Genomic DNA, 18289 nt, shown 5'->3' with positions numbered 1-18289 from the left:
CCTCAAGTTCTGATATACACCTGGCTGATGTGATCTAAACCAGAAAAACAGTTTTCCAAGAACTTATTCACAACAATACCATACAAAGAAGGGTTGGCATTGTTTAAAGAAGTCCTTATGGGGAAAGAAGATATACACAATGTCCTGTTTGAACGAACCAGTAAAGCAACTTCTCAGCACCAAAGTAAAACAAGTTCTATTTTACTGACTGCTTTCGTCAGCATCAATCAGCTGACTTCTTCAGAATAAAACAACATTCAACTGCAACCATTTTATAGTGAATCAAATAACATGACACTTGTATTAATTAATAGTAAAAACCTGTAAAGTAGTGTCTAAAACCACACGTTAATGTTAAAAAATGGTAATAATGATGAAAATAATAAAACGCACCACCAAAAAACAAATATATGTATGCATGCGTAACCAAAACATATTGCGTAAATAAAAACAATATATGGAATAACAGCAACCTCCTATAAAAATTATCTGTATACACTGGTATGTATGTGTCTTTCGGCTTTTCCCGGTTAGGGGTCGCCACAGCGAAACTCCGGTCCGCTAATGATTGGTAGTTGATTTTTACGTGCGGAGTTACCAGCCCTAATGCACAACCTTCAACGAAGGTACGCCCATCCACGCATATCTCCACGCAGAAGACGCTCTAGCTGAGAATTGAACCGGACAGCGTCTTACTGTGAGGCGACTGGTACACTTTAAAATTATTTAGATCTGATAAGACCGTAGTTTCAAGAAACTACTTAAACTGCGGGTGTCATTAAGACCAGGGAATTTAAGAGCATTGAGTTTGATCTGCCAAAACAACTCCCTAAACTCTAAAAAATCTTCCCATGGTCCACCATGTGGGTCATGGGTTACTTTCTCAATAACCAAAAACTTGAATTCGTGTCCAGGGAATTGAATAGTGTGTTTGTATAAGGCACTATTACTGTTACAAATCTTAATGTCCCTTGCGTGTTCGTAAATCCTCTCTCTTTCAGGCTTCTCTTGGTTTTACCTATGTAAAATCCTTGACATTTACAACACAGGGCAGCGTATACCACTCCCTTAGTAGTACAAAAATATTTACCTTTAGGTCTAATATAAGTATGATTAATTTTGATCTTAACATTTGCACAAATAAAGGAGCACTGGGCACAAAACCCACACTTTTTTGTACCACCACCCTGTTGATATACCAAGGGGGTGGTCTGTTCAACCAAGTACTTAAAGATAACCACTCTCCTAAAAATAATCCGAGGATGAGGCCCTACTTTTCCCAAGATATCTACCTGGGTGTTGAAAATACACCAATTCTTCCTTAAAATATCATATATCTCCTTGTGGTCATGGGAAAATCTAGTAACAAAAGAGAGATTGTAACCATTAGCTAAATCTCCTTCCTTTTTTTTGTTTTGAAGTATCTGATATTCAAGGGAAACGTCTAAAGAAGTCCCCTGCACACTTAATAATGGTTGGAAGACACCTGTCTTTCTCTTAATGCATAATTCTTCAAGTGTTCGATTTATTAAACTTGTGGGATAACCTCTAGCCACCAGCATTTCTTTCATCTATTTACTGCTTCTGGCTCCGCTCGACAAGAAAAGCTGGCGTATGGCGTCGGCTGCATGTTTTTTTTACCCTTGACGACCCGACGTTATGGAAGAAGCGACAGCATCTGAAGCAGAAATCCCAGGACTCTGGTATTCGGGCCGACTGAGGGCTACCTGCAGGCAGATAACCCAAGTGTGATGACTGCAACAGTGAAACACGAAGAACATCGTCCTGATACTCCTGCAACGCTAACAGGACTGCTTTCATTTCCAGTACACTGATGTGAAGACTAACCTCCAATTGGGACCAAGTGCCTTCGACCATCCTTAGCAAGTAATGCTCCCCCACCCACCTTAGATGGGAGGTATCAGTACTCACTCTGGCTATGAGTGGTGGAACAACAAAAGGGCAGCCCTGAGAAACTTCTTCTGTGGTCATCCACCAGGCTATGTGTTCCCTGCAAATCTTTATAATCTGTAATGGTGAAGACAGAGGGTGTCATGTTATTGACCATTGCACTGCAAGTGTCCATTGCAGTACTCTCATATAACACCTTGCTAGCGGCATTAGAGTTATGGAAGCTGCCACAGACCTAAGGAGTTGCAATAACAAGCTTGCTGGTGAGTAAGGAAGAAAGAGGATGTGGGATGCTTGACTCTCTAAACTGTTTATTTTTGTATGCAGTAAAATTGAAATAAAAAACTGTCTTTCGGCTTTTCCCGGTTAGGGGTGGCCACAGCAGAACTCCGGTCTGCTAATGATTAGCAGTGAATTTTTACGGTGTCGATTTGCCAGTCCAGCACCCGACCTTCAAAGAAGGCACATCCAAACACATTTGCACTTACCTGCATGTCTTTAAATTCGCTCGATCGCGAGGAGGACATGCAGACTCTGCCCAGAAGGCGCACCAGCTGAGAATCGAACCAGAGAGCCTCTTGCTGTGAGGCGACAACGCTAACCGCTGTACCACTGTGGTCTATGTCTGCAGTAAACTTGCAATTTTTGTCACTATATCTAGACGAGCACCAATAAACTCCAGGACTTGAGTGGGGAGAGCTGAGACTTGGCATAGTTCACTATGGTGCTCAGCTGAAGACATAGCTGAGAGTAAATAGTCCCTGGCTTGAATAACTATAAACTTGGTGAGAGCAATGAGGAGTCAGTTGTCAAGATATGGAAACACCCAGAATCCCAACAGTCTAAAGTTAGCTGCAACCACTGCCATGCACTTGGTGAACAATGTGGGGACTATACAAACCACTAAAATGTAAACGACCAACTGTTAAAAAAAAAACGCTAAACTGCCAAATCTCTTTATAAACGAAGCAAATTTATTTAAGCGCTTTTCGTCCAACAGTATGTTGGACTTCTTCAGATTAACAAAAACCATTTACAAAATCCAGCTGCATTTAAATAACCTTCGCAAGATCACATGGTAAAGCAATAAATTTTAAATTTTAAAGTTGTAAACACTTTTAAACAGTTCGCTATATAAAATCATGCAAATACATTTTAAAATTACTCGTGCTGCCATCATAAAAACAACCTGTGTTGGTATTTTTGTTCCACATCCATATTAGCTGCATTGGAATATGATAATAATAATGAAAATAATGAAAAACAATCATGAAAAATAATAAACAAAATATAATTTTATAATACAAGACATCTCTACATACTACCCTGTAAACCTAATATATTACTATACAAAATATGCTTACATATATTTATGTGCATATTTTGGTCTTGCGAAGGTTATGTAAATGCAGCTGGATTTTGTAAATGGTTTTTGTTAATCTGAAGAAGTCCAAGAAAAGTACAATTTTGTACCTACCATAAATGTAGATGGTCGAGTGTACACCCTGCTGCAGTCATCACACTTGGGTTATCCTGTCGTCAGGCGGTCCCGCAGTCAGCCGGAATTCCAAATTCTTGGTCCGGCATCGGTTGCTGTTGCTTCTTCCCTGACGTCAGTGCGCCAGGGGTACATATATGCATCCGACACCCTTTTCTTCAGTTTTTCTTGCCCCAGATGTCAGGTGCCCCCAAAAAGGTGGTCAGGAATTAGTACCAATTTAAGAAATTTTTAGCACAGACACAAAATCCCTCCAGCTATAAGCAAATACATCAGGAAGGTATTGTAGAGATTTAGCCAGTTAGGTCAGAGGGGATGGAGGGAGGGTAACCTGGACTGCAGCAGGGTGTACACTCGAACATCTACATTTATGGGAGGTACAAAACTGTACTATGTTCATCGTGTTACCCTGCTGCAGTCATCACACTTGGGTAGAATCCCAAAGCTAAGGATGGGTGGAGGAGTCATAGAGGGTTAGAGGAGGCTAGAAGGCCCTGCAGAACTGCAGTGGCGAAGCCAGCTCTAGTCTTAGAGTAAAGTGGTAAGTGATAGTGTTTGGTAAAGGTGTGTACTGAACTCCAAGTTGCAGCTTCCAAAATCTCCTTGGTTGGAACCCCCCTGAGGAAGGCTGTAGATGTAGCTGTTGCCCTGGTAGAGTGGGGCCTAATGGTAGCAGGAACTGGTTTTCCATGATGGGTACAGCAAAAACGAATGCAATGTCCTATCCATTTGGAAATGGTTTGTTTTGATATAGCCTTCCCTTGTGAAGCTGTAGCATAGGATACAAAGAGATGGTCAGATTTTCTGAAAACCTTAGTTTTATCCAAGTAGTAATGAAGTTGCCTGTGAATGTCCAAGGAATGCAGGAGTCTTTCTCCTTTGTTCTATGGATTTGGGAAGAAGGTGGGTAAGTGGATGGTTTGATTTAAAGCCACACTGGAAACCACCTTAGGCATGAAGGAAGGATTAGTTCGTAGAGAAACTCTGTCTTGATGGAAAATGAGGAAAGGTTCCACTGTCATTAGTGCCTGCAGCTCTGAGACTCTTCTTGCTGAAGTTATTGCTAGAAGCAGGGCAGTCTTCCATGATAGAAATTGTAGATCTGCAAAGAAAGCTGGTTGAAAGGGAGGTAGCGTAAGTTTTTCCAGAACAAAATTGAGGTCCCATGTTGGTGTAGGTGCTCTCCTGGGGGCCCTAATGTTTTTTGCCCCTCTGAGAAACTGCCTTAGAAGTGGATGTGAAAATAAGGGTGGATCCGTGTTGTAGTGGGCTGAAATAGCTGATGCATGGATTTTAATGGAAGAAAAGGTAAGTCCTTTGTGCAACATCTCAGTTAAATAGTGTAGAATCTGAGGCATGTGAGGCTGAAGTGTGTTTTGGCCTTTAGCTTGGTTCCAGGCACAAAACCTTTTCCATTTGTCCGAGTAGGCCTTCCTGGTGCTGGGCCTCCTAGCTTCCAGAATAACATCCATAACTGCTTGGGAAAGAGGAGCTGGCTGGATGCTTAGGTGATTTGCCATGCAGCCAGATTTAAGGTTTTGAGCTGGCTGTGAAGAATCTGATTGTTTTGCTGTGTGAGCAAATGGGCAATTTGTGGTAAAATCCAAGGTGGGCCCTGGGCCATATTCCTCAATAGTGGGTACCAGTGCTGGCGTGGCCAGTCTGGGGCTATGAGTATCAGTCGTGGTCTCTCCTTTCTGACTTTCAGAAGCACCTTTGTGAGGAGAGGCAACGGAGGGAAGGCATATACTGTCAGGATTTTCCAACTGAATGAGAGTGCGTCCACTTTCCAAGCTTGATGGTGAAGTGTCCTTGTACAAAATTTTTTTAGCTGATAGTTTTGAGGACTGGCAAACAGGTCTATGTCTGGAAGGCCCCATTTTTGAGTTATCATTGCAAATACTTGTGGATCCAGTTTCCACTCGTGGGGATCCATGATGTTTCTGCTGAGGTCGTCTGCCAATGTGTTCTTTTTTCCTGGCAGGAATTGAGCTTGTAACTGAACTTGGTAAGCCAGAGCTGTGTTCCACAAGGTCATTGCTTGCCTGCATAGAGGGTAGGAGTGTGTACCCCCTTGTTTGTTTATGTACCACATTACTGTGGTGTTGTCCGTCCTTATTGTAAGTTGTCCTGGATGTAATAGGTTCTTGAAGGCTGTCAGAGCATTCTGTACAGCTAGCATCTCTTTTTGATTGATGTGCAGATTCCTTTGATCTGCAGTCCATACGCCTTGAATGCACTATCCTGCCATGTGTGCCCCCCAGGAGTAGTCCGATGCACCTGTTGTCATAGTTTGCCTGGCTGGGGGCAAGGTGAAAGGCTGACCCTTGTTGAGGTGACATGCCTGTGACCACCATAAAAACTCCTGTTGTAGGCAGGGAATGAGAGATATCATTGTGTCCAAGCTGTGGCTGTGTTGAGACCATACGCTTTTTAGGTACCACCGTAATTTCCTCATATGCAGCTTTGCACATGGTATTAGTAGTATGCAAGATGCCATGAAGCCCAAGGCCTGCAGAATTTTTCTTGCAGGTAGTTGGGTCTTTGTTGCCATTGTTTTGAAATATTGAGTCAGTTTGTAGTTGTTTGTCTGGCGTCAGATAAGCCTTCTGGGCCGTTGTATTCAAGCTGGCACCCAGGAATGTCATGTTTTGTGAGGGTACTAGTTTTGATTTCTTTTCGTTTACTGTGTACCCCAGGCAACTTAGAAGATGTTTTACAAAAGCCAGATGTTGTAAGAGAATGTCCTTGCTTTCTGCTTGGATGAGGCAGTCGTCCAGGTATGGGTATATTTGAATTCCTCTTTGTCTGCAGTATGCAATTACTGGTGCCAGGCATTTTGTGAAGACCCTGGGTGCAGTAGATAAGCCAAAGGGCAGTGCAGAGAATTGGTAATGGGTTGAACCTGCAATGAAACGGAGGTATCTTCTGCAACTTTGTCTGATAGGGACATGCAGGTATGCCTCCTTGAGGTCCAGCGTTACTAGCCATGCTTTCTTGCCCAACATGGGAAGAAGCTGCTGTAGTGTTAGCATCTTGAATTTGGGTACTTGTAAGAAGGTGTTTAGAATTGAAAGGTTCAGAATTGGTCTCCAGGCATTGTCCTATCTGGGGACTAGAAAGAGTCTTGAGTAAAATCCTTGGCCTTGCTCTCGTGTAGGTACCAGTTGAATGGCTCTCATGTCTATGAGAGCTGTAATTTGTTTTTGTGTCTCTGCCCATTGATTTTGTGGCAGGTTTGGCATTCCTCTTTTCATTGGCAAGGTGTGAAAATGGAATCTGTATCCTCGTGAAATTATGTCTAGGACCCATTTGTCCTTTGTGACAATGTGCCAGTTGTCTGAAAAAAGTGCGAGTTTTCCTCCCAAGGGGGCTGCCAAGAGAGTGTTGCTTGGCCAGATGAGGTGCAAGTCATTGAGTTTGCCTTCTGGTAGTTTGGGACCTGTCTTCTCCTCCCTTCTGTGCTGCAGTGCCCCATTGTCGAGGTTTGTATTGGGCTTGTGGTTGTCCACTGCCTCTTGGACGTCTGTATTTACCCCTCTGTGGTCTGTCAGTAGCTGGAAAGGACCAATTTTTTGTTGGCCAATTTCTGCTGAAGCGAGGGGGCTGTACCTGTAGAAAATCTTTGACTGTCTGCATAGATTTTGCCTTAGCCTCCATTTTCTTTAAGACTTCTTCGGCTTTAACTCCAAAAAGAACATCCTGCTGTAAGGGAGCATCTAGAAGCTTTGCTTTAACATGATCAGGCAGAGTTTGTTCCTTTAACCAAGCATGCCTACGTATAACAGACCCAGTGACAGCTGCTCTGCAGGAAGCCTCCAAAGAATCAAACCCACATTGTAAAGTATGTTTGCCCACCTGTTCAGTTGCATGCAACAGATCCTGCATTTCTTTCAATTCAGACTGTTGAGGGAGCAACAACAGGGCTTTTACAAAGGAATTTGTGGGAATCAGGCACTCTTTAGTATCTGTCAGGTTTGGCTGGAGCAGAAGGCAGAGAATCTGGGTTCAAACTAGATTCTAAGTAAACATCATCCACAATGTCTAAAACTGGGGGGATGGCAAGTGGTCTGTGCTGGGGGAGTAAAAGAAACTCTCTGAGCCTTTTCTTTGAGTCAGAGTAGTCCTGACCTTCCCAGTGAAAATGTTCCCTCATAGTGTGTAAAGTTTCCCCAAAGGAGTAGTCTTCAGGAGGAGAAGCTGAGGGAATAGAATCCTCAGCATCAGAATCTTCATAAGGGGAGAAGGAGTAATCTTGGTCCTCAGAGGAGCCTGAGGAAATAGACACTTGATCAGAGGAGGCATAATCTTCCTCTTGTCTAGGCCTTTTGTCGGGTGGGGGTTGGGAACCCCTGATTAAAGAGATCAAATCTTCAGCCATTTTAAGCATCTGTTTCTTAGGCATGGGGCCTTGAACTGGAGACTGAAGTGCAGTCTTTTTAGGTTTAATAGGAGTCTTAAGCTTAGGATACGTTTTTATGGTGAGCGTCGTCGGTCTGAAGACGCCTTCAGAAACCGAAGGTGTTTCTGCATTACCGACATTTCTTTCTGCAGTGTCGTCGGTAGGGGCTAAACAAAATGGCTGCGTCGGCCTAGCACTCTCCGCCAAAGGCTCCGAAGCGGTCTCGGGTTCCAAATCTGCGGTAGTCAGGGGCTGCGTCGGAGCCTCACTGAAGACCGGTGAACCGGAGACCGGGCCAGCCGAGGCCTCGGAGTCTGGCTTGGGTCTAGGCTGCCTGTCCTTATCCTTGCATTTTTTGTGCACGCCAGTAGTCGGTTGCTCCGACGGCATTGCGTAGTTAAATTTTCTACCGAAGTAGTGTTGTGTGAAATCAAAGCGTCTTTTTATAGTACGCTTATTAAACCTAGCACAAAAACGACAACCAGTGACGTCTTGGTCTGGGCCTAGGCAAGGTATGCAGTAAGAATGAAAATCCTTATGAGGTATTTGCTTCCCACAAGAAATACAATTGTTAACTTTTTCTGACATCGGTCTGAGGCAAGAAAAGTTTCCCCAACGGGGTACTTAGCTTTATTGAAGACTTCGGATCTGAAATTCGACTTCAAAAATCTCAGGAGGCGGCTGACCGGCACTTGCGAACTGCTTCTGCTTCGGGCACCGCGCGGCAAGAAAGACTGAAGAAAAGGGCGTCGGATACATATATATACCCCTGGCGCACTGACGTCAGGGAAGAAGCGACAGCAACCGACGCCGGACCAAGTCTTTGGAATTCCGGCTGACTGCGGGACCGCCTGACGACAAGATAACCCAAGTGTGATGACTGCAGCAGGGTAACACGATGAACATCTGTCTTCCACAGACATGGACCCTGAGAGGGCATTGGAAAACTGTTTGATTAAGGCTATCTGAAATCTCAAAACGTGTTCCAAATAGTTCAGAGACCTGAGAGTAATGGTCACTAATGCATAAAGCTGTTTCTCAAAACTGTCCAACACCCTGCACTTACTATTCGAGGGATGGACAGAAGAACTCTGTTCAGCAAGTTCTTTCTTGGTGGCAACTGCTACCACCATAGAATCCAATGGGGGACACTTGTTCCAATGGACTCTATCCTTGGGAACAACAAAGTACCTTTTGGGGGTTGGCTGTGTGACATCTGGATCCTTTCAAGCCTAGGGAAGATGAGGTCCACCATCTTATCCATCGGGGAGTCAACCTAGGATATAGCTGAGTAGGTCTGAAAGCAATGAGAAACACGGACTCCTCCTGAGAAGCAAGGCTGAAAGACCAATTACCTTTCTGTCTCAAAAGTTCAAATATTTCACCAAAGGACACATCATCAAGGGGTGATTTGGGGGAACCTTTCTGTTCATCGAAGTTGGTGTCTTCCTTTTAAGATTGCTGTAGGGTATCTAAATGCCTTCTTTTGCAAGTACACTTCTGAGGGAGATCCCTGGTGGGATACTCCAGACAGGACTCAGAAGTGTGAGCAGAGTCCTGGATGAGGACTGTCTTATGACTAGAACGGACAGGCTGCTCTGATGGGACAGGATGAAGAGATTCAGGGACCAAACAGACAGCTGTGGAGGGGATGGACCTGAGGGGGCCAAGTATACCTTGTCCTTGGTGTAGAAAAACATTCTCTCCACTACCTCAAAGGCAGAAGCCATGGGAGAAACAAAGGGCCACCTGGCAGGAGCCAAAGACACCTGCTCAGGACAGCTCAGAGCATCACCATGATCTGCCTTGAATCAGAAGTTGAAGCTGAGCTGTCCAATGCCAAGGCTCTGAGAGGAAAGGATGAGAGGAAACAAATCCCGGAACTGGTGCAGATCTATGAATCTGAGATCCTTCTAGCTCCAACTGGATCAGAGATGTAGTCACAGTCGAGGAAGGCCAGGCTTTTAGATCCAACCCAAACAAACTCGGAACTCTCCAGTCCAATGGCACCAAAACTGCAAGTCAGGTTGGAGTAGGAGTCATAAGATGGGTTTGGGCTGGTGCAGACTCATGGGTCCAATGGGAGACAGAACCAGTCAAACTCCCAACTGAATCTGGGCCTGAAGAAACTTCCTCAACATCCGGTCCAAATCTGCTTTGGTTAGACTCCTAGATGACCTGGGAGATGAAGAGGTTGAGGGTGGCCTGGAAACCATTTGAGGGTCTCCTGTACAAAGTAAAACTGATCCCAGAGGGTACTGGCTCTGAAGTCAAACTAGAGGAGCGATGTTTTGGTGATTTGGATCTGGTAAATCCTAGGGCTTGGAGACCTTTTTGGGCAGAGCTGAACCTAAAAAGGAGGAAGGAGGAGCAAGAACGATTAAGGGATCATTTCCTAAACTCGTTACATTTTGCTGATGAATCCCCCTTAGTCCTCTCAGAAGGCTTTTTAGTACAATGGTGAGCTGCAGATATAGAAGAAGAAGATGCAGAAGGTAGAAATCCTTTAAGCAACAGCTCTTTTGGTGATATAAAATAAATTAATTTAAAACAAAGGCTACAGTAATAATCTATGTTGGTATTGCCCAGGGGTTTCCTGTGTGGGAGGTGACTATTCTACCTCCTCAGTCCCTGCTGTCTCCTGTGACACCTGCCACTATACCACTCCTGCTTGTTTTCAACGTCCTTTTTCTTTCTGTACTTATCTATCCTTGCTTGTTTCCAACAAACAGCAAGAACTCACTGGGCTAGTCATGACTATATTTTACAATGAGGAGATGAAATAAGAAGTTATGTACTCAGCATAATGTTCCATGTTTGTTGTCCTATCTCACCTTCATTCTTGCTGGTTGGGTTCGGAACCGAGCATCGGTTCCAACTTGGCCTAATACTAACGCTTGCGAGCTTCCACTGGCTCGAGGCTGTACCCTGTCCCATAATGCCTAGGGAAGATAACCCAGATCTTGTTTGCCGCTAAACTAAACTGGGTGCTTCTTACTGGGCTCAGGCTAAGTGAATTTCTTTTGGTTATAATATCCTACTTTTCTAGTAGTTTTCTGACATAGTTATTGTTGTCTAGCTATTTGCAGTGTATTCAGACCTTAGTTTGTGCTAATCTTCGGATTTTTCGCTTGTTGTGTTTTGTTGTGCTTGGCCGTTGCTTTCAGCTAGGCCTACAACCCCTATCCCTTCTCTGAATCTTTGGTTTATCCTCTCTGAACACATTTAAGTTAAAGGGTTCATCTTCGTTTTCTGTTTTTAGCCCGTTTAAAATTAGAGGGCTCCCCCTTTTTCTACTTTCTTTCCCTCAAGAGGTTTCGTCGACTTAGTTAGAGACATCTCCTCTGGCTAGAGGAGATCATCATTTGAGTTAGAGACCTCTCCTCTAGTCCCTTCTCTGCGTGTCTGTTTAAAAAAAAACAAACAAACAAAAAAAAAAAAAAAACAAATAGGATAGCCTTCTTTGTATTTAACTGTTTTTGTGTGGTATGAAATTGTTGGATAGTTATTTTTTCTGGTAGTTTTCTTATTATCTTTAATATAGATTTTCTGGACAGTGGTTTTGTTGTTCCGGTTGTGTTTCCACTATGTCCAAGGAAGGGAAAGAAGTGAAGCACTCAGGCTTCAAGAAATGTTACTCCTGTACACAGAAAATGTCTATAACTGATGGGCACACTAGTTGTGTCTATTGCTTAGGTGCAGTTCACCTTCAGTTTTCCTGCTCTATTTGCCATGGCTTTAGTTCCAGGGTCCTGCAGGAACTCATATGGCACCTCCTAGAACATGCCTTGTCCTAAATTTGTTTTAGGACGTCTCCTTGGTATCTGAACAAAATACTGCACATTTGCCTCAAAAGCCCAGCTGAGAAGTATCAAATGGGAGAAGTAGAAGTAATGACAGCAAAGCAGAAAAAGGATCTGGGAGTGCTGATCACATCTGAATTTTACCACCAGAAGAATAAGAGGAAAGTGGTACCAGCAACAGAATCTGGGGTGGATCCTCAGGGGTGATTTAGATTCCAAAGCAAAAGAGGTAATGTTTCCACTCTCCAAATCCATGTTCAGAACACACCCTGCATGCAATTCTGGAGGCCATATAAAGAAAAGGGCATCTGGCTGTTGGAAGGAATTTAGATGAAAGCTACAGTAAAGGTCTGTTTGATGGGGCTAAAGGAAAATGACAACAGGCTAGGGGAGCTACAGCGCTTCACTTTAAAAATGAAGAGGTGGGGGGACATGAAAAGGGTGCACAAAAACATGTCACGGTAAATGAGGGAAGGGGTCATATCGAACCAGAAAAACAGAGGGGAGGAGTCAGGACAGACAGTACATTATAAGAGCTAACTACTCCCTGGAGTAAGGAAAAGTACTTTCTCACAGACCGTGCTGTGGCTTCATGTAGTGGACTACTGGAAAGGGTGATGTCAAAGCCACAGAACAGGATAAAGAAGCATAAAGGGGAAGGAAGTTAGAATGATGACAGATTTAAAAGGCAGACTAGATAGACCTTTTGTCTGTTTCTGTCATCAAGCAAATATATTTTAATGTGTGTGTCTCTGGCAATTTGGTACAGTGAATGCTAAGGTGGCCAACATGTTCACCTTCTCATTAAACTTGTCCAAAACCTGAGTGTTCTTGTTTTCTACAGTACTTCGTCCTAGCGTCAACCTGGATTGTTTAGAAACTTGAATCTGCATTACCATTAGATGTGACACAGGGTTTTTGTCCAGATATTGAAATGCCCTCTGCATCATCCTGCACGATGCCCTCTGCATCCTGCAGAATCTGTTTGTGTTTTTCTGGGTGGGTGACTGGGATCCTAGGTTTTGCAATCAAATTTAAATGCATCCTTGAATCATGATACAACTAGAGAAACAGTCAACTGCTTGGGATCCATCATCTCTACCAGCTCTGTGTTTATCACCTTTGATGCAGGAATCTCCTTCACCCCCCAACTTAAAATGATCCATCACTAATTTTAGGAAGTTCCCAAAGAAGACGTCCACCAGAGAAGAGCCAGAGAGGATGGATTCCCAACTGCTGGTGTTACAACTTATAGGAGAGGTGATCTGAAAAGAGTAAATTAAGTCCTCTCTTTCAATACTCCCCCACTCCAGCAAAAAAAGGCATCTGTAGGGTCACACTCTCAGGTTACCACCTCTAAAACGTGACATTTCTAGGGCTGTGCCACTTCCTTTTTTTTTAATAAGGGCATTTAATAAAGGCATCACATAAAAATGGTCTGCCTTTTTTAATAAGGACAGTCCATATTGCTACATATAGATTGTCTGCCTGAAGTTAGTCAGGCTTTAAGTTTCTGGCCCTACTCTGCAGTGTCCTTTGTTGAAAGTAATATAGGGTCACCAGAAGAGATATCTGTTCTTCTCCTGATTAAATAACGCACTAAGTATAAAACGTCTTTGGTGGAATATGTGTTCTGCAGGAACAGTTACTGGAGCAATTTTTTTCAAGGAAAATCAAAAGAGAAAAATGTTGCCAAACTGAGCACTAACTGGCACTCAAATGGACAAAAGAAATGAAGTAACAGCAGAACATAAAAAAAACTTCCTTTCTACTGAATGTCAGCGTAATGCTGGACAGAGAGGAGTAAGAATGAAGGTTAGCCCATATGTCACACATCGCAGCCTTCCAGGAAATCCCTTGCATAAGTTACACTACTGCAGCAGTGATCCTTACAAGGAATATTTTGTCCGAGTGGTGCTCGGAGTCTTCCTGTGAAACTGGAACATCTTCCTTTGGGACTGATTACCTTAAACACAAAGAGCTAATTGGCTTGCAGTACTTTACTTCCCACAACATTTTAACTAATCAACCTATTCTTCAGACAAGCCACCTCACACTGGCAGTGGTTTGCAATATCCTCATATACACATTTGTAAAAAGGAAGATTACATGGAAAGCTTATGAGAACATCAGAACTAACGCACCAGTTTTCATGTGAAGGCTTCTTCTTGTTAAGTATATCTGCATATTGACGGTAACTGATGTACTATCATACCATGTAGGATGGAGGGATTGGATGATCAGAATTTCTGTTAATGAAGTTACAATGGAAGTTTCTATAGGCCTCCTCATCTTTTTTTTCCCAGTCTTCCCCTATGGATAAACTTGGACCATAATGTCCTACATTAGGACATTCAAGAAAAGAACCCTGTGCACTTAAAGCATACCACATCTTAGGCAACACGACAGTTTCTTGCTCTCGTACTTAACCAAATGGTTACTTTTTCGCATACGGTGTATAAGTCCTTATGTAACTAAATTGTAGGCATCAGTTGTGATTTCAACAGGACAGCAAAGCAGTCCTTTTATTCATAAGAAAGCATGAATCAGAATGTGCACTGTGTGCTCAGTGGGTAGAATGCATATCCATGGTACAAGTGTGTGTGGGGTGTAATTCTAATTTATTCTGTTTTAAATGTTAACTGGGTTTGTTGGCACAGAGAAGTAAAGCCCTGACTACAGACCAAGTGATCTAAGTTTGAATGGTGGCTCAGGATCCTGCTGCAGCTGACGGGGGGGGGGGTTACAAGAATAAACAGGTAGGGCCTGCTTGCCTCTCCTCGGGAAAAGGGTTGGGAGTAGCTGTTTAGAAACTCCTGGTGGAGACTGGGCTCACATGGAGGCATCACCATTGCACTGTCTGCTAAATGTCAGGATTTTGTTTGTATTATATGCAGAGGCACCAAAAATATACGACAAGCCCATTGCATAGCACCCCTTAGAAGGTATGAACATGTGCAGGGATGGCAGGACATAGACAGAAAAATTTGATCCCTAAAGCATGAATGACACTTCCCACTCCAAGCTCACATGGTCCTCTCCCCAAAGCAGGAATGGGCCATAATGCTCTCACCCAGGGAATGAATGACCTTATAAGGAAGCTGGGTGATCTGAGCTATACAATCAGTGGAGTTTTCTGGAAAAAAAAACGTTAAATATAAAGTACTACAGCTTTTTACAATAATGTGGGAATGTGTCTTGCTCAAAGGTTGCTGTAATTACTTTCTTTTCTTCATGCTTGCAGTAATCTTGTGTGTGGTCTACATTAAGCTGCAGGGAGGTACACAGAATGTAGTCCCTGAAGCTGGTGTAGGCAGCCTGACCTCTTCCTACAGATAAATTTAACAGGTATGTGACCCACACCATAGCCCCAATCTTCAAGAGGACTCTGCACTGGAAATTGACTGGGATTTCTTCTTCAGAGGATCCTTTATCAGCACATATTCATTGCATCCCCTAGCTCCCAAGCACAGGGAACATCCTTGCCTCCATCCAACACATGACTTGACATGGACTCAAAACTCCATAACTAGGAAAGTGTGCCCAGAGATATGCTCCTCAGTTCTGCCTCCAGGAACCTAAGTGGGTATATATGGAAAGTCATAAACAGATAATGCCAAAAAATTATAAACTTGACAGAGACATCCAATCACAAGGTGGGGAGAGTGGGTGGACTATCAGATGTAATGGAAAACAAAATAATAATCGGTGCCAAATGCGGGGGGGGGGGTTGTTCGCAAACATCAACTGTTATAGTGAGCGACTGGTGCACATACCACTGAGAGGCCTTTTGCATATTGGTGAGGAAGATTCCCAAATGGTACGTAAAACTTCCAAGAATGACAGAGACAAAAAAAAGCAAGGGCTCAGAAAATGAAGTCTTAAAGCACAAAGGTGGTCCAGTTCCTGGGAACTCTGTGAAAGCTGTAGTGTTTAAAGTTCTAAAAACATACCAAGTAGCCAAAGCGCACACACATTCTCTGAGTACATTCTTGAAACAACACTGGGAACAGCCATGTCCATGGTGACAACTTTAATCACAGAGTCCAAAGGGCAGTTAACCATCTGATGTCAAAAAATAATGCAGTTACCAATCCAGTTGAAAGATTTGTCAATGCTCTCCACAGTGCAATGAAGATGAACAGCTGGACTGTCTTTCTGATCACACATGCCCTCCTGAGGTAAAACCAGTATATGTTAGTGATATAAAAGATGCTACATCTCTCTCCATCAGCAGTCCTCCACCACCACCACTGTGGTCCTGACCTAAGAAAGATGATGCCTGGTGAAAGTTTGAGGAAAAATAACTGTGCTGCTCATCAGCAACACTTTAAGGGAGATGGAGGGTGGGAGTGTATACAGACTAAATCTGGAGCATCTCAAAGAGCATTCCCCATTGAACAAGGTTTAGCAATCTTGGAGATATCATTAGTACTGGTGGGGTGGTGAGGGAGGACTCTTAAAAACACTATCATATCCATCTTACCATCACAATATACCCTGTATAGGTAACATATAAAATTCCTCTTCTAAAAGCTGCCACCCCCTTCCCCAATTCTGATTCCCATATGCAACTGGGAGTGAACAATAATGGGGGAGTGTTAAGCCAGTCCACAAAGAAATATGTACCTGTAGCTCAATAAACACTATAAGAAAGGTACAGGCCAACAGCTGTAAATTGTGGCTACATTTAAGTAAATAAGCATGGACCTGTGACATCCAGGGATAATACTGTGACTATGACTCAGATGATTTGAGTTCCAACAGTGGCTCAGGCACTGAAGGAGCTGAACAAGGAAGGTTAGAGTAAGCAGATGATGCTTGTTCACTCATCTTACAGAAGGGAGGCAGTAATGGCCTGGCTGACCTCTCAACATCAAGCAAGTGAAGGACTGCAATTGCCAAATGTATATCCATGAAATGAGGGCATGGACTTGACTGTACCAAACTGGCAGTGGTAGGCCTCACTCAGCTGTGAATGAGAATGTGCACACACAAGGGGGGAGGCACTGTAGGCCCTCACAGTGACATAAAACATACAAACAAATATTTCAAGCAAGGGCATTAATACCCTTCTAGCCTACCAATATACAAGTGCCAAAGCCAGCCACCAGATGTGGAGTTAAGAACTAAACAGAATTGCATATGGACATGCAGGGAAGGGGAGAAAACACATCTTTGGCTGCTTGGATGACAGCTTCTCCAATCAACTGACTTGCCAAGCTGGGGACTCCCTGGTGGTGGGAGAATAAAAGGGTCAATACCAAGAGGAGAGGGGCTGGACAGTCTGTAGCCATGCAGGGGGAAAATATCAGTAAGTAAATAAATGTAATACTGGCTTTGTATTTTGAACAGTGAGGCAGAAAATACAGGCCTTGTTCCTTAGTAACACAAAGCATTCTGATAAAGCAAAAGTTTTCTGGAGCTTTCCTGTGACTTTGCCCCCTAACTTCAATGAAGTTCTGGCAAACTTCACAAATCCCTCAGGCTTTAATGCAGGTTCACATACCACATATAAATTGAATGTATCCTCTTCACAGTTTTTTTCCAGTTTTAGGTTTCCAACACTGATATACACACACAGTGCAGAAATGCAAAATATGAAATTAGTAATCAGTACAGAAATGAAGATGTGACAACGGCTTCATTGACTGGTATTTCCAAAGCAGGATGTGCTTACAGAAACAAATACAGCTTATATTCACGAACAGTATTCAGCCAAGAAATGTTCCTGAGTTCTAATGCCAGAAGGCTATAGTACCGAAGGTGTGGATGGACTTGGCATATACTATCAAATACCCTTTTCCTGCAGTAGATTATACAAAATGCTCATAATACCACAGCTTTCAATTGTTAACAGGCATGTGTTTGTATGAAAAATCTCTAAAGCAACCACTTTTCATAGAAAAAAAGGTTATATGGTTATGAAGAAGCCTTCTGTCCCTTAGTTAACAATATACGAATTACAAATAAATAGTGAATTTCTAGAACAGCATTGCTACCAAACATTACAGTTCAATTTAATCAGAGACAGAACACCTGCCAAATACTCCTCATTGTAAAATGGTAAAATTTAAAAGAAAAAAGGAACAGACAAGACAAACGGTAACAAAATGGGAAAATGCATGATTCTGGCTTGATGTATTTAACCAGGCTGACATAAACTAGCCCATTTGTTTACCTAACATTCACCCAAAATGCAAAGTGTTAGCCAAGCTGCCAGTGCTACTGTTTATTAGTTGCTACAGAACACTAAAGAGTTTGGCTACTTGGTTGGTAGCCATACCTCGTACTTCTCGGGTCGAGTCCATGAGGCCTGCTGAAAACACAATAAAGCAATAAAATGATGTGATTAGTCTGACTCAGGTGACTATGATATATCCATGCACAGCTGTACATGCAGATTAGTAATCTGAACTTCTCTTAATAAGCTACGCATTTCACTTAAGCAATCATACACATAGTGAATTTGCAGCTAATAAATAAAAGAACGAATGCAGTTTGTAAACTGTTCGTCAAAATATTTATTTTTGGGGGGAACAGTGCCATTCAATCCAATAGATTTCACTTAACGTTTTTTTCTGCCTTTCATAAATCTTTCTTTTTGGTTGGTAAATCCTATACTAGCAAAACATTTTTGCATATCTTCAATTAACGGCATACAACTGGTCAGTA

At 42.9% G+C, this 18289-nt stretch overlaps 1 protein-coding gene across 1 annotated transcript in view; it reads right to left on the bottom strand.

Moving 5' to 3' along the window:
* Window positions 1–18289, bottom strand: part of NCAM1 (neural cell adhesion molecule 1) — a 1088618-nt gene that overhangs the window by 762609 nt on the left and 307720 nt on the right. The window contains exon 10 of the mRNA XM_044079459.1: window positions 17901–17933. Coding sequence (XP_043935394.1) covers window positions 17901–17933 — 33 coding nt within the window. The remainder of the gene's footprint in view (window positions 1–17900; window positions 17934–18289) is intronic.

Source organism: Protopterus annectens, chromosome 8.part0, assembly GCF_019279795.1.
Source record: "Protopterus annectens isolate FY-2018-M chromosome 8.part0, PAN1.0, whole genome shotgun sequence".
In the NCBI taxonomy this organism is placed as follows: domain Eukaryota; kingdom Metazoa; phylum Chordata; order Ceratodontiformes; family Protopteridae; genus Protopterus; species Protopterus annectens.
This window is presented reverse-complemented; position numbering and strand designations above follow the sequence as displayed.